This window comes from Natrix helvetica (assembly GCF_964273705.1).
Source record: "Natrix helvetica genome assembly, chromosome: 5".
NCBI classification, from domain to species: domain Eukaryota; kingdom Metazoa; phylum Chordata; class Lepidosauria; order Squamata; family Natricidae; genus Natrix; species Natrix helvetica.
The window spans coordinates 142,808,599-142,834,611 of NC_138551.1; the positions used below are offsets into that span (position 1 = coordinate 142,808,599).

Genomic DNA, 26,013 nt, shown 5'->3' on the forward strand with positions numbered 1-26,013 from the left:
GCCCGCTATAAGGCTCCTCCTCGCACATGCCCCCTGCGAGGTAGGCTGGCATGAATAGGTATCAGTCGCCTTGCCCTTCCAAAGTTGCACTTGCCTCTTCCTTGGGTGGGGGGGCAACCTCCGCAGGGTTGTGGGAGCTTCATCCCTGGAAGCTTTCAAGAAGAGACTGGACTGCCATCTGTCAGAAATGGGGTTGGACTAGATGACCTCCAAGATCCCTTCCAACTCTTAGTCTGTACCTGAACGACCTCTCCTCCCCTCCTACCCCGTTCGATTGCGCAACTTTTCGAAAGAGGGGGAGGAGAGGCGCCAGCGCGGCTTCTGATTGGCGCTCCCAAGGCCGCCTTCGGATTGGCCGCCTTGCTTCCCGCCCCTTTTCGCCTGGACCGCGAGGGACTCGTCCATTCGCGGCACCAGAAAGGGTGTGTGTGTGGCGGCGGTGGTGGTTCCTTCGCCTGCCCTGCCCCCTGAAAGCTTTGAAAGACGCTTACAAAAATATGCGCGTGTAATATAAAGTAATCGTGCCCTTTCCGGAGGAAGAAGCGACAAAGGCGCGTTTTTCGACCAAGCCAAAAATAATAAAACACGGCTCAACCCCCCCCCCCGCGGAGGAATGGTTCGGTCCGATCGGCGGCACGCGCCTCCCGGCATCGCCGCCTTCCCTCTCTCTTCCCTCAGGATCGGGCGGGGATAGGATGGCTCTGCGGTTGCCTCTCCTCCGCCGGCCGGGCTCCCTCCGCGGGCTGAGGTGAGTCTCTCACCCTCTTCGGGGGTGGGGAGTGTCCCCTCACCGGGGACTCCCACTCCCATCGTCCCCTGCCGGACCTCTGGTATGGGTGCTTTTGGGGGGGGGCAGCCCCGACGCCGGGGAGGAGGGGGGCTTCTTGGGAGGGGAGGGGGGGTCCCTTCTAAGGGGGGGACAATGACGTCACTGGGGGTCTTTGGGGAGGGGAGGGGTAACCCCCCACCAACGAGGGGCGCTTCAGGGAGTGGGCTCCACCCCCCACCCCCAATTCCCCGTCCCCTTATTTTGGAAAATAATGCATAATTCATATTAATTTTAGGAAATAATCCCCCCCCCCTTTTGGAAGTCTTCACCTGCTAGCAATTTGTGCTGGTGCTATTATGATTATTCTAATCCAGGGGTGTCCAAACTTGGCAACTTTAAGACTTGTGGACTTCAACTCCCAGAATTCCCCAGCCAGCAGAGCTGGCTGGGGAATTCTGGGAGTCGAAGTCCACAAGTCTTAAAGTTGCCAAGTTTGGACACCCCTGTTCTAATCTAATGATTATGCTGATGCCATGTTCACTGTCATGGCTGTATTCACATTACTGACTTTCCTAATAAAGTAAAAATGAAATAAAAACGGTGATAATATTAATAGAAATAGCAATAAAGGCAATTCGTAATAATAACAATAGTAACAACAACAGCGGTTGACTGAGTTTCATGTTTAAGGAATAAAGTATGCAATGAAGATAAGAATTTCATAATGATGTAATCATAATTAATATAGTAATATAACAATAAGCATAAATAATTTGCATTTTCTTCCATTCACCCTCTCTTTATTGGCAAGTTTGCCTTATCTTCCTCCTAAGCCGAAGGGAATCTGGCAGGTGTGCCTTCCGCATCAGCCAGCATAGTACTGACTTTCCTAATAATGACTTAATAGTAAAAATAAAATAATAACGGTGATAATATTAATAGAAATAGCAATAAAGGCAATTCGTAATAATAATAATAGCAACAACAACAGCGGTTGACTGTCACATTTAAGGAACAAAGTATGCAATGAAGATAAGGATTTCATAATGATGTAATAATAATTAATATAGTACTATAACAATAAGGATAAATAATTTGCATTTTCTTCCGTTCACCCTCTCTTTATTGGCAAGTTTGCCTTATCTTCCTCCTAAGCCGAAGGGAATCGGACAGGTGTGCCTTCCGCATCAGCCATTAGCAAGCTTTAGGAGTTTCAGCCGTTACAACTGCCCTATAAATAAAATATAAATAAATACCAATATGCACGTCTGTGTACACACACACACACACACTACAGCTAGTCCTCGACTTACGGCCACAACTGAGCCCCGCATTCCCGTTTGTAAGCGAGGCAGTGAAGTGAGCTTTGCCCCGCTTTACGACCTTCGGCGCCACAATTTGTTAAGCCACACGGCTGTGAAGCAACTCTGGCTTCCCCCGCTGGCTTTACCCGGGGAACGTTGCAACCGTCATAAATATTGAGTCATTTGGCAAGCGTCTGAATGTTGATCACATGGCCACGGGGAGGCTGCAACGGTCGTTAAGTGTGAAAAGCGGTCCCCTTTTTCAGTGCCGTTGTGACCGGACGGTCCCTAAATGAACTATGGTTAAGTTGAGGACTGCCTATGCATAGACATATTGGAGGGGGAGGGGGGAATAAAACTTTTGCTTGGGTTGCCCAGAAAATCTTTGAGATCCCTTTCCCCCCAGTATCAAATTCAGCTCCTTGGGGTGGGGGGCACTCACCCTTTCTCCTTTTCCTTTTTTTAAATTTTGCTTCCAGCCTGTAGATTTTTTTTTTTTAAAAAGGGACAGGTTAGTCCTGGTGATGAAATATTCTTGCTCTGTCATAGGCTAGTGGAAATTTTTCTCTCTTTGTCTTTTTGCTTGCTGAGTAGAAACAGATCCGACAGGGCTGGAAAATCAAACCGGCCTTCCGTTTTCCAGCTGCAGCATTATTTCAATTTAAAAACCGTGGCCTTTTGCTGTCCGTATTTTGCCTTTTTAGGGCTACTTGCAGTGCAGGAAGAATTGCGACTTTAAAGGACCTCCGGAAAGCAATAAAACGCAGTTTCAAGCAACTTGGGAAGTTGCATTCTTTCGATGACTGCGTGACTCACTTAACAACTGCAGTAATTCCCTTAATAACCGTGCCCCCTCCCCCCAAAAATAGTAAAATCAGTCAAGGCTTCCTTCACTGCCACCTCGCTTAGTGGGGGGAAATTCTGATTGCAGCTGTCGTAAGTCGAAGACTACCTGTTACTTCCTTAAGTGATTTGGTTAAGGAAGGCCCAATCAAATGGAAAGCTTGAAATTTGGGGCCCAGAAAGTTCAGTCTCCTCTCCTCCATTTCAGGTTTACCTCTGAATTTGCTCTCCTTATCTACACAGCACTTTCCTTTCTGGTGCTTATCAGAATTAGTAGGGCTTTGGTCTTATCAGCCTGGGTTGAGATAAAGCCAAGCTGGGACCAAGGGAACTGAACAGCAGTCCTTTTTTTTGCTCCCCGGGCCTTCAAAATCAAGGTTATGCCTCAAAACCTTCCAAAGCAGAGAAAAATCAAACTTTGCACCCAGGCACAAAAGTCCAGCTCCTCAAGCATGCATTTTTGCTGATCGCAAATTCCTTGGAATGTGGAAAACAAGAAAGAGTGGGAGAGGAAAGGTTTTCAAAGAATAGTGCCTTCTCAGAAAATGGCCTTTCGGAGTAAATACTCTCCCTATTTCGTAGCGTGTCTCTGCTTTTACAAAAATACACTCACTTCGAGTCAGCATTAGGCTCCGATTGGGGAAACCTGCCTGTTTCACATCAAACTTACAAAAGGATTTTCACTAAATTTCTGCTTTGTGCAATCCTGAGTCCCAAGGGGAGAAAGAAACCACATTTTAAACTTTGGTTAACCTCGTTTTATTCACAACATTTAAACTCCATTTTCAGACGGAAAAAAAGGTCGCTGGCGCAGCCTGTAAATACCAGTAGCATGCCCCTGTCTTTGCACTGACAATGTAAGACGCATGATATGCGAGGAAAACGAAATGGGGAGGGAAGAGGAGAATGGAGCAGCCATTGGGGCAAGAAATAGATAGTAGGTGTGGTTATTTATAGCTTAGGAATGCGATGAAGCCTCTCAACGGGACCAAACAACTTATATACTATTACCTGCAAAGCTGTATCCATGCCCGTGGGGGAATCTTTATTTTATACTTTATGCAAAGCTGTATCCATGCCCGTGGGGGAATCTTTATGTTATACGGTTGCAGGAACTGGGTCTGTTTAGCTTAAGAGAAAGAAGGACTAGGGGAGACATGATAGCAGTCTTCCAATATCTCAGGGGTTGCCACAAAGAAGAGGGAGTCAAGCTATTCTCCAAGGCACCTGAGGGCAGGACAAGAAGCAATGGGTGGAAACTAATCAAGGAGAGAAGCAACTTAGAACTGAGGAGAAATTTCCTGACAGAACAATGAATCAGTGGAACAGAAGTTGCCTCCAGAAGTTGTGAATGCCCCAACACTGGAAGTCTTTAAGAAGATGTTGGATAGCCATTTGTATGACTTTAACTTTAACTTTATTCAATTTCTAGACCGCCCCTCTCTCAGAAGAGACTCGGGGCGGTGTACAGTCATATTAACCTGTTCCGACTAGCTGGCTTAGCTGATTGACAGTTCCATCTTCCACCTCCTGGCAAACATTTTATTGGGGAATTTTTAAGGGTATTTTAATATTTGTCTTTTAACTAAGAATTGTACAGTATATTTTTTCCTCCTCCGTCTACGTCCATGTCTATGTCTATGTTCATGTCTATGTGTTTGTATATGGTTTTAACATGACTGTACACCGCCCCGAGTCCTGCCTAGGAAAGGGTGCGGTCTAGAAATAAAAGATTATTATTATTATTATTATTATTATTATTATTATTATTATTATTATTATTATTATTATTATTATTATAACAATTGAACAATATATATACATAGTATAAATATAAGATAAATAAAATAAATATAGGACTGGAGGAGGTAGCAATGGTTCACTGTACAGATTTAGTTTAAGTTAAGATTAAAATTTTAAAAATTTAAAAAACATTAACCCTAAAAACTATCCCAAATAAAAATATCCGCCAGGAGGTAAGAGTAGAACTATAAGTGGGCCAGGCCGGCTAATTGAAACAGGTGAGTCTTAAGTTTTTGTCAGAAGGAGCGGAAGTCGGTAGTAGTTCTGATGTCGGGGGGGAGGTCATTCCAGAGGGTTGGGCCCATCACAGAGAAGGCTCTACTCCTAGGCGCCGCCCGTTGGCATTGCTTGGTGGACGGCACCCGTATGAAACGGTATAGGGTTTCCTGCCTGGGCAGGGGGTTGGACTAGAAGACCTCCAAGGTCCCTTCCAACTCAACTATTGTATTATTATGATTATTATTACTTTATCCCTATGCCTATCTTATTAAAAGACCTGTGTTGCAAAACATATAACAGAAAACAGCGACAATTTGCACTCGCAAGGTTCAAGTTTTAAACTTCCCTCTCCTTTTCTAGCCCTGGTTTATTGCTCACTCGGGTGTTTATTGATGGACTTGTTCGTCTGCATTTCTTTCTTCCCTCCTCCTGCTAGAATTTCATAGCAACAGACGTGGCTTTCCCCGTTCGTTCGCCTTCCTCTTTTAACAGGGCAGCCCTCTTTGCAACGGAAGAAACAAAGCGTTGGTACATCAGGCCTGCAGATTTCTCAGAGATCCCTCGTGATTCTCACATAAAGCGAAATAATGCCTGTTTTTTTCTCTCTCTTTCTTTCCCCATCCCCCAGCCTGCGGTGGCAGCACCGTGCCTCAGTCAAGGTGGTCAATGAACCCGTATTGGCCTTCAAACCCGGGAGCTCTGAACGAGCCGCCCTCCAGCAGGTAACAAAGACAAAGAGAAGAGTGCTCATTATGGCATAGGCACTAGAGCAGGAGTGTCAAACTCGATTTCATTGAGTGCTGTGTCAGGATTGTGTTTGACCTTGGGGCGGGGCAGGGTGGGTGTGGCCAGCTTGATGTCACTCGTGTCGGGGTGCCTGTAATAATAATAATAATAATAATAATAATAATAATAATAATAATAATAATAATAATAATAATAATAATAATAATAATAATAATAATAATAATAATAATAATTTTATTTGATTAGCCGCAACCCTCTCCCGAAGGACTCGGGGCGGCGTACAATCAAAACAGATAAAATACAGATAAAGACAAACATACATACATAAAGAACAAAGACATATACATGTGCATGGAGGAGGTAGACTCATAAGTGAAAGACAATTAAAAAACACAATTTAAAATCCCATTAAATAAAATTACTGAATTAAAAAACCCATCAGGAGCGTTATGAAGTTATGATTGAGCCAGGCCGGCTCTTTGGAATAGGTGGGTCTTGAGCTTTACACGGAAGGAGCGGAGGTCAGTAGTGGTCCTAATATCCGGGGGGAGGTCATTCCACAGGGCTGGGCCCGCCACAGAGAAGGCTCTGCTCCTAGGCGCCGCCCCATGGCACTGTCTGGTGGACGGCACCTGGAGAAGTCCCTCTCTGTGCGAGCGGATGGGTCGTAGGGATGTATGGGGCAGAATACGATCCCGCAGGTAACTAGGTCCTGAGCCATGGAGCGCTTTAAAGATCGTAATCAAGACCTTGAAACGCAAGGTCTTGTAGTCTGTTTCTGTCTGCAATGGCCTCCTGCAACCTTCTGCCAGCCAAAACGGAGCTCGGGAGGGCCACATACAGCTCTCCCAAGCTCCCTTTTCACTGGCAGAGGCACCGTGGGCCGGTTCTTTACTCTTTCCAGGACAGCCCCGGGGGGCCGGATCTAAGCATCCCGCGGACCTTGAGTTTGACACCCCTGAGCTAAAGCATCCAGTCCAGTGCAGCGACGCGCACGGCGCAGGAGACGGCTTGATTTCCAAGCTCTTGTTGCTGCCTTTCATTCCAGCGCCTGCTCGCTCAGGTATAGAAGCAAAGCTGCGCTTCGATTCGCGCTAATCACGAAAAAAACAGGGACCGCACGTGCGGCTTCAGTTTGGTGACCCCTGCCTTGCTGGTAACGGGGCAGATAAAGATTCGGAGATTGGGGGTTTGGAGGAAATAAGATTTGGGGCTGAGATTTGAAGCGAGGAAGAAAAAATGTCCTCTTTTCAGGTGCAAGGGTTGGCAGGAGAGCATGCTTTTGGTTGTGGAGAACAGCAACACAAATACAACACAAATACGTATGACCACAATTGAGCCCAAAATGTCTGTTAAGTGAGTTTTGCCCCATGTTTACGAAGACCTTCCTTGCCACAGGTGTTAAGTGAATTCCCGCAATTGATAAGTTTTTGTCGTTTAACCTGTATTGATATTTTTTCCAAACACGCAGTAAGGCATTCCTTAAAATATGACTTTTAAAGATCTTATCAACCTTCTTGTCATACATTAAGTAAGCGTGCCAGCCATATACCAAATCATAACCCTCAATATTCAATATTCTATCCTCTGTTAGGTTGATCCAATCGCTAATTGTTGCTAAAACTGCTGCTTCATAATATCATTTTAAGTTGGGCATTTTTAAGCCTCCTGTTTCACGTATATCTTGCCTTATTTTAAGTTTTATTCTCGGTTTCTTTCCTGCCCAAAGTTGTTAATACCTTTCTGCCATTCTTCCAAATTTGCATCTTTTTTAAGTATTGGTGTCATTTGAAAGAACAATAGAAACTTGGGCAAAACATTCATTTTAACTGCTGCTATCCTTCCCAGCAAAGACAATTGTAGTTTTTTCCATTTATTCAATTCTCTCTGTATTTTATGCCCTAATGGTTCATAGTTGTACTTAAATAATTTCCCATTTGAAGTTGTAATACAAATTCCTAAGTATTTAACCTTTTTTACTATCTCACATCCTGTTACTCTTTCTAATTCTTTTTTTTTTACTCGTAGTCATATTTTTAGCTATCATCTTTGTCTTCCCTAGATTTACTTTGAACCCAGGTAATTGGGTCCCCACAATTGATAAGTTAGTAACACAGTTTGTTAATTGAATCTGCCTTCCTTACTGACTTTGCTTGTCAGAAGGCCACAAAAGAGGATCACCTCGGGACGCCGCAGCCATCATAAATATGAATCACGGTTGCCACGTGTCTGAATTTTGATCATATGACCCTGGGGATGCTGCAATTGTAACTTTGAAAAATGGGTGTACGTCACATTTGTCAACGCCGTCGTAGCTTTGAACGGTCACGAAATGAACTGTTGTAAATTGAGGACTACCTGTATCCTATTTGGGGAATGAAGAGAAGGGGGCACAAGAAGGTTTCCAGAATAGGCAAGGTGTGAGTAGTGCAAGGACCAGAGAAATAATTTGTTGTGATCTGGAGAGCAGAGGAGATGAGAGGACAGCTAACCTTTTTTTTTTTTACAAAATTGTTACTTCCTTCTATAGGCTTTAAATGACTTGCGGGGCAAGACCGAAGATATTCCATGTGTCGTTGGGGGCGAGAAAGTGTGGACAGCCGATGTGAGATATCAAGTGTCGGTGAGTTCTACCAGTAAGGGCCTGCTTCATTTGGTACTCTTGACATAACAGCTGTGTTATGGCCTGTTGGCCGCTGACCCCTTCAGCAGACAAATCAGATGAGAAAGCGGTGTGGGAGTCAGGGACAACATCAAGGCAACCTGAGAGCTCTGAAGGGGAAGAGGGAATGGAGCTGTCAGAGAGACAGAGGCAGAGCCTGGGCCGTCCATCAGCCCTCAGATGGAGAGTCAAGAGCCGCCAGATCTGGAGCTGGTTGATGAGGAAGAGGAGGAACAGTGCCTGACGTGCAGATGCGCAGAAGGCAGAGGAGAGGAGAACAGTGGAAATCTATGGGCCAGTCCTTGGGATGGAAGAGCCACCGTTGCTAACGAAGCCCCACTTTAGCTCTGGGGATAAAAGTCAGGGTGCGGAGATGAATAGGTCCAGCAGACAACTATTCATCTCCCTGCCGGTCCTCCACTTCCGAATCATGTCTGAAAATTATCAGAATTCTTCTTGGAATCTGCAGCGCCTTCTGAGCGCATGTGTGTGTGTGTGTGTGTGTGTGTGAGTATCTCCTGCGGAAAGAAAGTGAGCGCACCTTCCAGAACTTCCTTTGCAAGTGTGGGAAGAGGGAGAGAGAGAAAGAGAGAGACTCCAGGTGTGTTGGGCCAGTTCAGGGGGAAAAAGAGCGAGCATCACTTTCCACAGGACTTAGAGACTTCCTAGCTTGCTGTGAGAGAGAGAGAGAGTAGCTGCTGGCGCCGCTAAGGAAGGGAACGTTTCACTAACTACAAAGGGCTTGTCGTGTTTGGGAGCCGGGTCAGAACAAGCTGGGATAAACCCACCCACCCACTTTCCCAAAACAACAGACTCTAGTTTTCCTTGTAAAAAGAGCACAGTTCATCAATGTTTGACCCATGGCCTGTAAGTCTCTGTTTGGTGATAACGGTCAGTACTGGTCATAAGTATTTTACCCGCTGTATTTCTTTGGGGGACTCTATAACTGTCGGAATGCTTACCGTATTTTCCAGAGCATAAGACGCACCCAAGATTTTGAAGAGGTAAATTAAAAAAAAAAGGGTTTTGCACTCTGCAGACCTCCCAAACCCTCTGCTCGCCTCATTTTTTGTGAAAAACATGGCATGCAGAGAGTTTGAGAGGCCTGCAAAATGCTTTAGGAGGCTTGTAGATTGCTGGGGGGGGGGGGGGATGAGCAAAACCAGCCTGTTTTTCACGAAAATGGGCCTGTTTATTGCCAAAAATAAAGAGCATGCATAGCCTTTAGGAGGCTTGTAGAGTGCTCCTGGGGGCTGGAGCAAAAATGAGCAAAAACCTGCCTATTTTTCACGAAAACGGGCCTGGGTTTTTTGCCAAAAAAGGGCATGCATAGCCTTTAGGAGGTTTGTAGAGTGCTCCTGGGGGCTGGGGAGGGAGGGAGAACGGCTCGTTTTTCGCTCATTTTTGCCCTCCCCAGCCCTCAGGAGCACTTTGCAGGTCTCCCCCAAACCCTCTGCACGTCCATTTTTGTGAAGGAGGGGGGGGTCTTTCGGGAGGCCACAAATGCTGTATTCAGTGTATAAGACGCACCCAGATTTTCACCCTCTTTTTGGGGGGGATAAAGGTGTGTCTTACTCCTAAAAATACGGTGTTTTAAAATAATCAGATGCATTTCTTTTTAAAAACGAGCACGGGTGGTTTTCGATTTCACTTGGAGGATCGCTGGTCGAAATTGTCAACCTTTTTCTTCCTTCCTCTTTTTTTCCCCCCCAGCCCTTTAAACATTTACACCAAGTGGCCAGATACTGCTACGCTGATAAGGTGAGCAAAGCATCCTGCGGTATGACTTTTCGGGGGGGGGGGGGCATTTTCACAGGTAGGGATCGTTTCAGATTGAGTCTGCGCTTGTAAGCATGTTTTATAATAACCTTGCGTAAGGCTCCCATTTTCTTGCCCATCTAGGACTTGTTGAATAAGGCCATTGTCTCAGCTTTGGGTGCCCGGAAGGAATGGGACTTACGGCCCATCCAGGACCGCGCGGAGGTCTTCTTCAAAGCCGCCGACATCCTGAGCGGGCCCAGAAGGGCAGAGATCTTAGCCAAGACCATGGTCGGACAGGTAAGTGAGCGCGTGGCTGGCTGGCTCGGATCATATCCGGGGTCACAGCCTTGCTAAGGGAAGGAAACCAGCACACGGAGGGGTCCCAGGTGAAATTAAGACATACGCGGCAATTGGAATCTCCCTTGGGTGGGATTTGACATAGCGGCCGTCGGTTGCTAACCCCTCGGCGTTGCCAGCTTTGTCCAACGTCATCTCTGCCCCCCGAAAAACGTCTGCAGTCTTGCTCTGACTCGCTTCTTTCTCTCCAGGCTAAAACAGTCATCCAAGCAGAAATCGACGCGGCCGCCGAGCTGGCTGACTTTTTCCGCTTCAACGCTAAATACGCCTTGGAGTTGGAAGGGGAGCAGCCCATCAGCGCCCCGCCCAGCACCAACAGCCTGGTGTATCGGGGGCTGGAGGTAGGGTCAACATTCAATCCTGATTTTGCAGGATCTGGGGCAAACCGAGCTCCGTCTTTTGCCTTCACGCAGTTTGGGTGTGTGTGTGAATGCAGCCCTAGAGAATTAGCGGCAGTGACGTGCGGTCAGGGGAGGCAAGGGAGGCAGAGCCTCACCTCTCTTCATGAAATAATAGTATATAATATTATATACTATATATATATATATAATATTATAATATTATACATCCGTCCGGGCGCGCCCGGGAGCTGCGGAGGGCGGAGGGAGAAATGATGTCGGCGCTCCCGGATGACGAAGGCATGAAAGCGACAGTTGCTTTTGTGCCTTCGTCATCCGGAAACGCCGATATTTCTGCCTCCGCTCTCCGCAGCTCCCGGGCGCGCACGGACGGAGGTAGGCAGAATGGCGCCGATCCGATCCGGCGGGCGAGCGACCGAGGATCGGGCTGCCTCGCTCGCTCTTTCGATCGCCTCGGTGTCATCCGGGTGTCATCCGGGAGCGCCGACAACATTTCTGCCTCCGCCCTCTGCAGCTCCCGGGCGCGCACGGACGGAGGTAGCCACAGCGACACCGAGGCGATCCGGGCGGACGAAAGAGCGAGCGAGGCAGCCCGATCCTTCGGTCGCTCGCCCGCCGGATCGGATCGGCGCCATTCTGCCTACCTCCGTCTGTGCGCGCCCGGGAGCTGCGGAGGGCGGAGGCAGAAATGTGTGCCTCCAGCACACGTGGTCCCATTCCCCGCCTTCCTGATGACGTCACCAACCTCCCCAGCCATTAACCTCACCGCACGTCACTGATTAGCGGTATGTGTCTGTCTGTCTTCTCTTCTCCACTGACCTGCTGAGGGCGGTCCAGTCCCCTTCCCCAAGCAGGGGACTTCCCAATGAGTAGGGAGAGACGACGCCTGCCTGCATGGCTGCGTTGAAAGCATTGGCACCACCCCCTCCTCATTTTAAACCGTCCCCGGGCCCCCGTGCTTCTACAGAGACTGTAAAAATGGTTCTTTAGGCATCCCTTACCTAACAGAAGTCATTTTTCTTCCTCCTGATAGTCAGGGGAGAAGCTGGAAGTTGAAGCAAGCATGAGGTACCCCCCTCCCCTTAACAGAAATTACCTATTTCCCACCGTCCCCACTCTTCCTGCTTTTTCCTTTCCACGCACCTTTTCCAGCACGAGGACTAGAACCTTGACATGGGGAAGCCGTGCTTAAAAGGTCACGACCCTCGGAGCCTGCAGTCGGTCAGAGGTTGGGGCTCGTGAGGGGCATCTCTTATCCCGCCCCTTCCTTCTGAAGCCGTGTGAGAGTCACCCTTCCCCTTCCCTCCCCTCTTCCGCAGGGCTTTGTGGCTGCGATCTCCCCCTTTAACTTCACCGCCATCGGAGGGAACTTGGCAGGAGCCCCAGCAGTGATGGTGAGTTCCGCCGGATCCATTCTGCGCCTTCAATGGCAGCCTTTGAAAACGGGCGTCCCCCCCCCCTCTTTCCTGCTTCTGGGGCGCCCGCAGACATAGTATGGTCTCTCCTTCCTCACCAGCTGATTTTTTTTTTTTTTGAGGATCCAAAATTTCCTTTGCGCCCTTGAGGACTAGATCCTTCTTGGGGCTGTATCCCAAAGAAGCTGAAGAGGGCTCCTTTTTCTTTTTTTCCCCCCTTCCCCTATGCCAGGGCAACGTGGTCCTTTGGAAACCCAGCGACTCGGCCATCCTGTCCAGTTACGGCGTCTACCAGATCCTCCTGGAAGCCGGCCTGCCTCCCAGTGTCATCCAGTTTGTCCCAGCAGAGGGCACCACATTCGGGGACACGGTGACCGGCTCGGAGCACTTGGCTGGCATCAACTTCACTGGCAGCGTCCCGTAAGCGTGGGTTGCCTTACGGTAGGGTGGGAAGGATGGCTCTTGTGACCCCCCCCCCTCCTCAATTCAACTCTTAAGGAAGCCCTGTGTATCCTCTCTAACCTTGCCCTCCTCCTCTTTTACAAACACTTGAGCCTTTTAAAAACGTATCATCTCTTGCAGCTTCCCTAACCTCCCATCTCAGTGGGACAGAAAGCTGGATCGGCTGGCATCTTTATCGACAATGCCACTTGAGCCCTCTCAAGGTGGCTTGGATTCTGGGCTCCCAAACTCCACCCATATCACTCAAAGCAGCTAAAAACCTAGAGTTAAAACTCACCCGGTGGCTCAGTGGCTTAAGACGCTGAGCTTGTCGATCAGCAAGGTCGGCAGTTCGAATCCCCAGTGCCGCGTAACGGAGGGAGTTCCCGCGACATGTCCCAGATTCTGCCAACCGAGCAGTTCGAAAGCACGTAAAAAAAATGCAAGTAGAAAAATAGGAACCACCTTTGGTGGGAAGGGAACAGCGCTCCGTGCGCCTTCAGCGTTGAGTTATGCCGGCCACATGACCATGGAGACGTCTTCGGATAGTGCTACACACACACACACACCCCAACTAGTCCTCTACCTATGACCACAACGGAGCCCCGCATTCCTAATTGTAAGCAAGGCAGTTAAGCGAGCTTTGCCCCACTTTACGACCTTTCATGCCAAGGTTGTTAAGCGAATCTCTTCAGTCATTAAGTTAGTCACACGGTTGTGAAGTGAAATCCCCGTTGACTTTGCTTGTCAGAAATAAATAATAAATAATTTGCATTTTCTTCCATTCACCCTCTCTTTATATGCTGTTTCCCTTGTCTTCCTTCTAAGGGAACCTGGCAGGTGTGCCTTTTGGATCAGCTGATCTGTCAAATTTTGGGGTTTCAGCCATTACAACTGCCCTATACATACAATTTAAACAGAGATGAGCATTGCCCCCTAGAGTCGGGAACGACTAGCACATATGTGCGAGGGGAACCTTTACCTTTAGAGTTAAAAAGGAGAAGTCCAGGCACCCTGACTTCAACCCCAACACTTCTCAATCCTTTTTGTCGTCCCCCCCACCTCCCCAAAAAAAGGTCCAATCGAGGTAAGACTTAAACAGAACAAATAAATATTTTTGAGAAAGCTTTCCTAGGTCAACGCATATTGCTGGCAGGAATAGCCAACACTCCAGAAGATACAGAAGGATTTTGACAAACTTGAACATTGGGCACTATCTAATAAAATGAAATTCAATGGTGAAAAGAGTAAGGTTCTACATTTAGGCAAGAAAAACGAAATGCACAGGTACAGTATAGGTGGTACCTGGCTCAACAGTAGTAACTGTGAAGGGGATCTTGGAGTCCTAGTGGACAACCATTTAAATAGGAGCCAGCAGTGTGCAGCAGCTGCCAAAAAAGCCAACACAGTTCTAGGCTGCATCAACAGAGGGATAGAATCAAGATCACGTGAAGTGTTAATACCACTTTATAATGCCTTGGTAAGGCCACACTTGGAATACTGCATTCAGTTCTGGTCACCACGATGTAGAAAAGATGTGGAGACTCTAGAAAGAGTGCAGAGAAGAGCAACAAAGAGGATTAGGGGACTGGAAACTAAAACATATGAAGAACAGTTGCAGGAACTGGGTATTTTTAGCTTAAGAGAAAGAAGGACGGGGAGACATGATAGCAGTGTTCCAATATCTCAGGGGTTGCCACAAAGAAGAGGGAGTCAAACTATTCTCCAAGGCACCTGAGGGTAGAACAAGAAGCAATGGGTGGAAACTAATCAAGGAGAGAAGCAACCTAGAACTGAGGAGGAATTTCCTGACAGTGAGAACAATTAATCAGTGGAACAGAAGTTGCCTCCAGAAGTTGTGAATGCCCCAACACTGGAAGTCTTTAAGAAGATGTTGGATAGCCATCTGTCTGAAACGGTATAGGGTTTCCTGCCTAGGCAGGGGGTTGGACTAGAAGACCTCCAAGGTCCCTTCCAACTCTGCTATTGTATTGTATTGTATTGTTTGTTATTATGCTTTCATAGCCTGTTCCTCTGTTTCAGAAGCCTGTCAGGTCCTGGGGATTCTGCAATCCAGAAAGAAAATAGTTCAGCTTTCTTGCCTGTTCTCTCTCTCCCCCCCCTTCCCCCCCCCTCTCTTCCCTTTCTTGATTTCAAGTGTGACCAACGTCTTGCTTTTCAAAACAATAAAAATGCTAATAGCTTCACCCCAGGAGTTCCACACTCTGCCTTTTAATTTATGAGCCTTCCCCCCCACTCGCTTAAGGAGCAGGGAGCAGCCGAGCATGGCTTTCTCTCTCTCTTCGCATAGCGCCCGGCGGTTTTAATAGTCACACCGTCTTTCAGAGAGAGATGGAGATTGCAAACATCGGAGGGGTGTGTGTGTGTGTGCGTAGGCCCTTCTCGCTTCCACTAGCCCAAGACAGCCTCTGCTGAAACCGTTTTTTTGAGAAATGCTAAATAGCTGGCCCTCTCCTTGCAAAGGATTTTGTCCCTTGGGTGGGTTTTTTGTTAAAGTTTTGGGTTTCTGAAGGGTTAAGAGAACAAGAGGTGCTTCACGCTCACCCCAGCCGGCCTTGGCGTGCCTGTGGAGGGAGGGGGCGGCTGATTGGGACCCCCAACAGGGGTTGAGTTTGAAAAGATGGGTCCCTGCCCTTGTTTGTGTCGCCAGACCTTGTCCTTGGCTGAGTGCCAGGAGAAGAGAGGAGAAAAGGGAACAATTAGATCTTGAGTTCTCTTTTGTTTTTTGTCTTTTTAGGACTTTTAAGCGTCTCTGGAAACAGGTGTCTGAAAACCTCGACCGGTATCGCACTTTCCCTCGGCTGGCTGGGGGTAAGAACTGAGAATCTGTTTGGTTTGATTGTTCTGTCCGAGGCATGAAGCCAACTCCTTGTCCCGACAAAAACCCCTTTTATTAATTCCCTGTGAATTCTGCTCATTCACATCCGGCAAAGTCTTTCGAGGGAGGATTTATGGACTCAGACCTTATCTGGCTTGGAGAGCTGCCAGGCCGATATCTGCAGAACTTGGCCAGGAGTCTCGGAGAGTCAGGAACCAATGAAGCGAACTAATGGTCTCCTGCAAATTCCACTCCCCTTTCGCTCCTCTTTTATTTCCTCTGGGAGGGGCCGTTCATCGTCCACCTGTGGCCTTCCTCCCAAGTCGACCATTGTTCCTTAGCTGTTCTCTTTGTCTGGCAACTCTGTGCATGCGCACACTGGGAACAGGCTCCAGCTGTTCCTCTGCCTCACTGATGTCTGACTCCGAAGGCAGCTGATAACTGGCATACGGCCCTGGCCCCCTCTCTGCCTCCAACACAGAGCCCTCATCAGAGCCTTCCCCAGACTCCAGGACTGGCCCATGTTCCTCCCCAACCTCCTCGCTGTCCGAATCTGCTCCCAGCTCCACTGGCTGCTGGTGGGGCACAACAGTTATTTCTTCCCTCCCCCCACCCTCAGAAGGCCGCCAAAGCCCAACAACAACCCAGGTAGTGTGAAGATCTCTTGATCATGAATTGAAAGACATTTGGGTAGCTTTCTAATCCAAAGTTGCGCTGACGGTCTCCAGTGTAATATTGCCGGCTTTTAAAACCAAACTGCCAGCCGCACCCCAGATGCTAAGTTGCTGACCAGCAGAAAGCCCTCGATCTCTCTTAAAGCCCGGGCATCTGCTAGCATGGTGGGCAAGTATTTGCCCTGCGGTCAGTCTCACGGGAATTAGCCATGCACCAAGCCTGTTGAATTTCTCCCAGAATTCCCAATGTGTTAATGAAGGAAGAACGTTTCCCTCTCCCCCGCCCCGCCCCCCGCCCCCCAAATATTGCTTTCAGCAATTCCACACGGGCAGGGGTCTCCTCCATAGTTTTTTCAACAACTTCAAGCGAAGGAGGGTTTTCAATTTGGAGAGGGTCAAGTCCTCCCTCCCCCACACTGGGAGGGACAATGCCTAGAATTCGACCCTCCTCAGTCACTCCGTGACTGGTGGCTCATTGGACGTGGTTGAGTGGCTCAGGGACCTGGTGGCTCAGTGGCTAAGACGGCGAGCTTGTTGGAACAGAAAGGTCAGCGGTTCGAATCCCCAGTGCCGCCGAATGGAGTGAGCTCCCGTGACTTGTCCCAGCTTCTGCCGACCTAGCAGTTCGAAAGCATGTAAAAAATGCAAGTAGAAAAAACAGGGACCACCTTTAGTGGGAAGGGAACAGTGTTCCGTGCGCCTTCAGCGTTGAGTCATGCCGGCCACGGAGACGTCTTCGGACAGCGCAGGCTGTTCGGCTTTGAAACGGAGATGAGCACTGCCCTCTAGAGTTGGGAACGACTAGCACATATGCGCGAGGGGAACCTTTACCTTTACCTGTACAGTCACTCCTGTCCAATGTCTCCCTTTCTCAGAATGCGGAGGGAAGAATTTCCACTTTGTCCATGCCTCGGCTGATGTGCCCAGCGTGGTGAGCGGGACGGTCCGCTCGGCTTTTGAGTACGGCGGCCAGAAGTGCTCGGCTTGTTCCCGCCTCTACGTGCCAGACTCTCTGTGGCCTCGCGTCAAAGCCGGGCTGCTGGAGGAGCATCGGAAGATCAAAGTGGGAGACGTGAGTTGTGGCTTGGCAGTCGGGATGCTTCGCCAGCTGCCTGGTGTCCCAAAAGTAGCTTCTCAGTGGGGTGCTTCCTTTCCCCCCCCAGGGCCCACATTTAATTTCAAGAGGAGCTCCCGTCTTGGGGTGACTTAAGAATTAAAAGAGGATAAAGTTTACGCCCCAGTTGTTTTTGTTAGGCATAGTTTCAGATTGTACCGTTATAGAGACTAATTTGATTTTGAACCTAACAACAGCGGCAAGATTGTTGGTGGCGCAATACTGGAAGAAGGAAGAGTTGCCCACTATCCAAGAATGGACTTTAAAAGTAGTAAACCTAGCAGAGATGGCCAAAATTTCAGCGTATCTGAAGGACCACTCAGATGAGAAGTATAAGTTGGATTGGAGAAGATGGATTGACTATATTCAAAACAAATACCGGACTAAAAAATTCCAGTTAGCTTATGAATGAAGGCATAAAGAGCACTACAATTTATTCAAAGTTAGTTTAATAAAGGGGGAGTTAAAGCACAAGAATGGTAGCATGTCAAAATTAGTTAGCTTATGAGTTTGAGTTTGAGTTTATTAAATTTATAAACCGCCCCCTCTCCCCGCAGGGACTCGGGGCGGTGTACAGACATACATATGTAAAAACAACAAAGCACAACACGAAAACCCAGACAAACAACGTAAACATACAGTCTGTATATTAGCCCAAACTAATTAATAGTTAAAAACAATCAAACCAATTAAAACCCCAAAATTTAAAATTTAAAAAGCCATCCAGGAAGGTCAGTAATAGATGTTATTTATGATTACAATTGGGCCAGGCCAGCTAGTCGGAACAGGTGGGTCTTGAGTTTCTTACGGAAGGAGCGGAGATCAACGGTAGTTCTAATATCGGGGGGGAGGTCGTTCCAGAGGGTTGGGCCCATCACAGAAGGCCCTACTCCTGGGCACCGCCCGCCCGCATTGCTTAGCGGAAGGTACCCGGAGGAGTCCCTCTCTGTGAAAGCGGATTGGTCGCAGGGATGTATGGGGTAGGATGCGATCCTGCAGATAACTAGGTCCCGAGCCATGGAGCGCTTTAAAGATGACAATCAACACCTTGAAATGCACCCGAAAAGCCACAGGCAGCCAGTGCAGTTCGCGCAGGAACGGTGTTACATGGGAGTACCTAGTACTCCCCATAATTGCCCGCGCGGCTGCATTCGGAACCAGCTGGAGCCTACGGGTGCATCTCAAGGGGAGCCCCATGTAGATGTTATGTTAGCATATGGTTGTTAAATGTTTATACCCTGTATTTTGCTCTGGGAGGTCGGGGGGAGGGAGGGAGGGAAGAGAGGTAGGGATGGGGGAGGAGGGAGGGAAAGGGGGGAAATAATTGTAAAACTTATTTTTAAAAAATTAATTAAAAAAAAGAATTAATTTTCAGGGCGTGGCTGTAGAAGGATGGTCTTTTATATGTGATTAATCTAAGGCAGTGGGGTCAAATTCGATTTTATTGAGGGTCACATCAGGATTGTGTTTTACTTCCGAGTGTGGCTAGGGTGGGCATGGCCAGCTCAACGTCACTCGTTTTGGGGCGCCTGTGGTAGCCCGAGTCCTCTTTCAGCGAAAACGGGCTCCCGAGCTCCATTTTTGGCTGCAACGGCCTCCTGCAACCCTTTGCCATGGCCCTCCCGAACTCCGTTTTCGCTGGCAGATGCACCGCGGGCCAGATCGAAGTACCCCGTGGGCTAGATCTGGCCTGCAGGCCTTCAGTTTGACACCCCTGATCTAAGAGATAAAGGTACAACATGAAAAGAAGGAGGGAGATGGAGGGAGGAAGAAAAAAATGTAAGCTCAGGGGTCCTTTTTATTTTTCTAACCACCACCGGAGGAGACTTTTGAAATTTTGGGGAATGCTAGAATCGTTAGTTAACGGAGAACTTTACAGGCTGAAAATCTGAGATCTTCCCATCTCCAGATCCAACGGGAAACCTTTGCCGTCTGAACTCGTGCGGACTGGAATGGATCAATTTCTCTAGATAATAGGGAGCTCTCTGGAGCCACGTTCAAGTTTCTCCCAAATTCCTTATATTTTCTTTGTCGGGCTTTCTCTGCAGCCAGCTGAAGATTTTGGAACATTCTTCTCCGCCGTGATTGATAGCAAGGTCAGCGCATTCTTTCTTGTGTGTCTAAAAACCAGCTTTCATTTTTCCTCAGGCAGAATATTTATGCTTTGACATTTGCACGTGCAAACAAGCACCTAGAATAGGCCTCTACGTGTGTGTGTAACTTACACTCTTAGATAGTAGTTTCAATATTGAGGTCAACAAAGGACAACATCCTTTGTCATCATTTCACCAACTCCTTTCAAGGTTTAATGGTCGAGAGGAAGATGTCCTGAGATATTGGCCTGCTTATGGTGCTAGGCATGCCTAGAACTTAGTTCTTTGTTATATGGATGTAACCAGAGCTGCCTTGGGGTTTTGCCTGTGCCGACGTCACTTGCTTGGAGGGGGCGGGAGGGGCGGTTAGAGGAGCTCCAAGATGCCGAAATGGCCTCAGAAGAGGCTAGGCGAGTTGAGGAGTGGCTGGGAGGGGAGCTGCGAAGCAGGGCCGGTCATGGTGATTCAGCCGGGTCGCCAAACTGCACGCAAAGTTAACAACCGGTTGAACCGGTGCGAAATGTCTGAATCCCACCACTGGACGTAACTCTACTGTTTCTGCTGCTGTGTCTTTCAGGCGTTCGGACGGATCAAGAAATGGATCAAGCATGCCGAATCGTCACCCAATTTAAACATCCTGGCCGGAGGCGGTTGCGACGATGCAGTGGGCTATTTTATCCAGCCATGCATTATTGAGACAAAAGACCCCAAGGATCCCATCATGCAAGAGGCAAGTCTTTGCGATGGGGAGCGGGCACCGAGAGGTGATCCTTCCTTGGGAAAATGCTAAATTCCTCTCCCACAGTCTTTGCTTGTTCCTTGTGAGGCCAAGTCCTTCTCCAGGCACCTTTCTGCAAGAGTTTAAAGTATCTCTGATCGTTACGAAAACACCGTTTAATTAAGAACTTGGCAGACACGCTCTAGGACTCTGAACATACGCTGGGAAATGTAGTTCAGGCATCTCCATAGCGATACCTTGGCCCTCACTTTAGACATGCTAATTTTCCTAGTGAAAGTGTCCCCAAAGTTTCACAGAAATGTAGACAATGATTTTCCCAGATGCACCAGCCTTTAATTTCGGTTTGTTTTCTCTTCCTCCTTCACCCCCCACCCCCCACGGGCAGGAAATCTTTGGGCCAGTTCTGTCGGTGTACGTCTATCCAGAGAAACAATACAAAGATATTCTCCACCTGATTGACAGCACTTCTCCATACGGCCTCACAGGGGCAGTGTTTGCCCAGGATAAGTAAGAACTGGGGTGACTTTGGTGAATGTCCTGGGGAGGGGGTCCTTCTACTTACCGTGTTTCCCTGAAAATAAGATGAGGCCTTATTTTCTTTTGAACCTCAAAATAAGTGCTTGGCCTTATTTTTGGGGAGGTCTTATTATCTTTGAAGTCCTTAACCTCGGCCCGCGGATCAGCTGATCCAGAGAGGGCCGGACGTTCTGTCTCTGTTTCTGGCATGCTCTTGCCAGCCTGCCAATCTTTTTCTGGCCGCCATTAAGAGAAAGGGGTGCAGTAGCTAGGGTGTGCGGGAGCGGCCTCCATGAGGCCATTCTCCGTGGATGGCAGGTGTCGGGGGGCATCTCTCCCCCCCCCCAGGAAATGGTGGGGACCGGCTGCACATGCATTTTAATATTTTAGGGAGGGCTTATTTTCGGGGAGAGCTTATTTTAGCGCATGCGTTCGAAAGCCCGATCAGGCTTATTATCCGGGGAAGTCTTACTTTAAGGGAAACAGGGTAGATCAAATGTTACTGTCCTGGGGAATTGGGAAATAACAGTCAGTTTTAAGAAGAAGGTAGGTCCAGACCCAAATACTCTTAATCTTCTCCCAGCTCAATTGTAGCAGGCCAGATAACATCCCCCCCCCCAAATCCTCAGTTTTGTCATTGCCACAATATCCCAGCCTTCACGAAACCCCTTTGTCCCCTGGAGTAGCTTGTGGGAGGGGTCATCAATGGGTTATTTTCACGTCCAATCTGCCCAGAGACTGAGTTCGAATTGAAGCCATGCCTCTCTACTTCCTCTCCCTGGCTCCAGTTTAAACTCAGTCTCGGCCCGATAGAGACCTGTTTTGCTTGGCTCTTAGGATTGGAGTTGTTTGTATTGTTTTTTCCCCTCACTGATCCTTCCCACCTCCTCTCCTTCCGTCTCCGTCTGTGTGATTGTTTGGTTCAAGCTGTGTTTTGCCTGTGTATTGAGAGCTGCCGATAACACTGAGCGGTAATTGCGGGGCTTTTAAAGCCGCGTTCCACAAGGCGCCGTGGGGCGCACTCTTGCAGGAAGTTCTGAACTCTTTCCCCTCCCAACATCTTTGCTCAGGTCCGTCGTTGATGAAGCCACCAAACTCCTAAGGAACGCGGCTGGGAATTTCTACATCAATGACAAGTCCACCGGTGCGGTGGTGGCCCAGCAGCCGTTTGGGGGCTCTCGCGCCTCAGGTACGTCAGGGATCAGACTGGGGGGAGAGGGAGGGTGCTCCTCACCTGGGCTGGTCTGAGAACATTTTGCACCGCTTTCTGGTTGGCCCTGCTGTTATTGTCACCGTTATAACCCCTGTCCTTATCGTTGTGTGTCTCTCCATTCCTGCATAATGGCTCCCAAGCCTGAAGTACAGACAAAACAACACATTTACACCCAGTTGCGGCATGTCGACACAAACGAGGGAGCCTTTGTGGCACGCCGCAACCTTCTTTGCCTGTCCTCCAAATCGTGTGAGTTGCGAAAACAAGCTCAGCAACCAGGTTCTCGCAAACCACATAACGACCCGGCGAGACGCGGGAAGCGAGCCGGTGGTTTTCTTGGGACAATGAGGTTTAGCCACTTTGGCATGTTCGGTCGCAGAGGAGGCCAATGCATTCCTTTCTTCTTTTGGACGTAGGAACCAATGACAAGCCGGGCAGCGCTCATTACATCCTGCGCTGGACGTCTCCCCAGGCCATCAAGGAGACCCACGAGCCGTTGGGGGACTGGAAGTACCCTTACATGCAGTGACCAGGCTTACGGGGCCTTTGCAGACTTGGACGGCGACTGTTGGTGCGAGTGGGCTATGTTTCTCTCCGGCGGCCTTCCTTGCCGATATCTCCTAAGGCACAAATTACCAGGAGTGTATTGATTTCCCTCTCTTATCACTTGGACCACTTTGGAGAATTAAAAACTAATAATCACATCCTACTGAAAAAAATCAAAATTTATCCCTCCGCTTCAGTGCAGCCGTGTTTGTTGATTTCTCCAGAGAGGCTTTGCTGCTGAACCTTCTTAAATGCGCATTCTTCATCTTTTGTATCTCTTTCTGATAAAAATAATAATAATTGCCACCTCCCCTGGAGGGGAGAAGCGACTTGGGCTGCAAAAGCAAACTGGCGCATCTCTTTTGGTTAAAGAAATGGAGGAACTGCCAGGAAAAAGGCACGTCCGGAGAAATTCCGCGCATCGTATCAACGTGTAGGAAAAGCGAAATTAAAACTCCTACAAACTTGCTTCTTGCGCATCCGAAGGAACATGGGCTGGGATTTTTGGCTGAAAAGTTCCGCTTGTGTGTTGACAGCCCCCCCCCCCTCCAGATGGGACGCTGCTTCTTTTAAAAAAGATCTATTTTTGTAAAAAAATTTGAACGCTCAAATCGGGGACAAGGAATGCTTTTTAAAGGGGGGACTTTTGGTAGCTTGCCAACTAAGCAAGGCTAATTCTCTTAAAATCAAGGGACGGAAGAGTAACAATTGGACGTATGAAAATGATTGATAGCTGAAAGACTGACGAGCCGCTAATTTGCAGTACCTTAAAGGGCATAAAGCTTATATATATAAAAAAAAAAACCACCACTGTGTTTGCATCAAGCCTACCTAATTTACTTATCCCTATTTTGCTGACTAACATTTTTAGCCCTTGTAGCTTTGGAAAATTGATTTATATAACGAATCGCGTAAGCAGATGTAAACCAACTTGGTTCTACTCCATTAATTCTTAACTCCAATCTTACTCATCGTTTTTGTTCCAAGATAATTGTTTTTATTCCTGGTCCAGATATTCAAGACGCATGTTGTCGTAATTTCCTGCCAAAGCTGAATTTACACTTCCAGTTTTCTTGACTTGCAAGGCACATTGCATTTCCATCGCTCAAAGCAGATTGTCCCTGTGTGAATAGAAATGCTCTGAAATCAAAAAAAATCTGCTTTCCTTCCTTGCTTTGTCTTTACTAAAGTGTGATTAACGCTCCGAGAACTTCAACAGCTGATGATTGTTACCGCAGACGCTGGATGTGCTTCCAAAACAGAAAGAAAAATGCCCGATTAGGTAGCTAAATAAATACCTCCCAATTTCACGATAGCTAGATGAGAGCTCTTATTTTTTCCAGACAGGGAAAAACCTTTCTGACACGGGAAACTACCAAATCTAAGGTAAGCTTGTTGATCAGAAAGTTCAGCGGTTTGGTGGTTTGAATCCCTAGCGCTGCCTAACGGAGCGAGCTCTCGTGACTTGTCCCAGCTTCTGCCATCCTAGCAGTTTGAAAGCACGTAAAAAATGCAAGTAGAAAAATAGGAACCATCTTTGTTGGGAAGGGAACAGCGTTCCGTGTGCCTTCAGCGTTGAGTCATGCCGGCCACGTGACCACGGAGACGTCTTCGGACAGCGCTGGCTCTTCGGCTTGGAAACGGAGACGACCACCGCCCCCTAGAGTCGGGAACGACTAGCACATATGTGCGAGGGGAAACTTTACCTTAAGATAAAGTAAGATACAAAATAGGAAATAGGAAAGCAGTAGGGAGGAAGAGGGGGAAGAGAAGTGAGGAAGGAGGAGGAAAAAGAAAGGCGTTGACTTCCGACTCTCTGTTGCAGTAAAATAAGATATTTAACATCAAATCACAACTTTGTGTTATTTTTCATAATCATAAAAATTAGCCATTTCCATAAGGATCTATCAGTCTAATCAGTAAAACCCAAAATCAAAATTTCATGCTTCTCCAATTCAAGCACAAAGCTCAGAAGCTGTCTCCACGTGGAAACGAAAGCACTTAATATTTTTTTTATTTAATCAGAATAATCCATTTTGCCATTTCAGCCAACTCTTATCAACTTCTTGCGACCCTTCATCCATGGCAGGGCTCAAAGTGTCCTGTCATTTTGGAGGGCATAGAGTAGTCTCTCTGCTGTCAACCTATATAGTGTCAAAAGTTCCAAGTTTTGGAGTATGATTCATATTTTAATACAGAAAAAAATTGAAAATTAAGGGGAAAAAAGGAGCTTTTTCATTCCTGACCGATGGAGCAGTGAGATTACAATCAGCCTCGCGATGCCGGTGGTGCACGGAAAACCAATATCTGTATGCTCATCAGAATTTAAACAGTTTTCCCTAAGTCGAGTTGATCAAGCATTGATAATGTATCAGGAGAAGACGGCTAATAAAGTTTTCTGCAAAAAAAAAGAACAGTCTAGAGAGCGTTTTTCCAGTTGAGGGGGCTGGATTTTCTCGGAAAGCATAAGGTGGACAGGAATGAAATGTTATTTATTGGAAACGGATCAGAGCTATCCTGGGACTTTTAAACAACCGGGTGCATTCAGCTCGTAGCATCTCTGACTGGTGAACATCTTAATTCGGGACTGGGGAAAAAACCCTCCGATATTCAGGAGGTCAAAAAAGTAGCCATCACTGCAGTATGGAAACTCTTAATCCGGCTATCTGCCAATGACCAGCGGAGCTGGCAGCAGATTCGGACAGTGAGGAGGTTGGGGAGGAACCTGGGCCAGTCCTGGAGTCTGGGGAAGGCTCTGTTGAGGGCTCTTGTGTCGGAGGCAGAGAGGGGGACAGAGCCGTATGCCAGTTATCAGCTGCCTTCAGAGTCATCAATGAGGCAGAGGAACAGCTGTAGTCTGTTCCCAGTGTGCGCGTGCGCAGAGTTGCCAGACGAAGGGAATAGCTAAAGAACAGGGGTCGACTTGGGAGTAAGGCCACAGGGGGACGGTGAATGGCCCCTCCCAGAGGAAATAAAAGAGGAGCGAAAGGGGAGTGGAGTTTGCAGGAGACAATTAGTTTGCTTCATTGGTTCGTGACTCTCCGAGACTCCTTGCTAAGTTTTGCAGATATCAGCCTGGCTGCTGTCCAAGTCAGATAAGTTCTGTGACTGTAAATCCTCCCTCGAAAGACTTTGCTGGATGTGAAGGAGCAGAATTCACCGGAAATTAATAAAAGGGGGTTTTGTCGGGACAAGGAGTTTGCTTCGGGCTCTTGGGAAGCCTTGGTCAGAACAGACAGCCCAGATAGGCTAAATGGTTTTGGGGAGGAGCGGGGGGGGGGGGGGAAGAGAAGCAACATCCCTTTTCACACCAATCCCAAACTGGCCTCATGGTGTATCTGAGACAACTCAGTGCAGGAAGTACCCAGCTGGATGCAAAGAGGCTTCTAAAGATGCAAACGAGGCTAATCATTCATTTGGCTGTGGGGGGGAAAAACCCAACGCTTTGCACAGAGAAAGGAGATGAAACCCTTGGGGGTTTATTGGCTTATTTCTCGGCCCGGTGGTTTTATTTATTTATTTTAATTGCTTGAGATGCTACGATCCCCGTTTTGCAGGGTTCAGGTTAAAAAAAAAAATCAGCCTTAGTCCAGTAGCCC

The 26,013-nt window shown here is 47.9% G+C and overlaps 1 protein-coding gene across 1 annotated transcript; it reads left to right on the forward strand.

Annotated features, from left to right (window-relative positions):
- The first annotated feature begins 590 nt into the window (after positions 1-590).
- ALDH4A1 (aldehyde dehydrogenase 4 family member A1) lies at positions 591-24,828 on the forward strand. Its single transcript, XM_081954653.1, has 15 exons — positions 591-748; positions 5,567-5,660; positions 8,216-8,308; positions 10,061-10,108; positions 10,250-10,405; positions 10,657-10,806; positions 12,144-12,218; positions 12,472-12,659; positions 15,439-15,512; positions 17,069-17,265; positions 19,356-19,403; positions 19,978-20,130; positions 20,525-20,646; positions 21,726-21,844; positions 22,285-24,828. Exons 1-15 carry the CDS (start codon positions 696-698, stop codon positions 22,395-22,397), a joined length of 1,683 nt encoding a protein of 560 aa, XP_081810779.1. The 5' UTR covers positions 591-695; the 3' UTR covers positions 22,398-24,828.
- Positions 24,829-26,013: the final 1,185 nt, after the last annotated feature.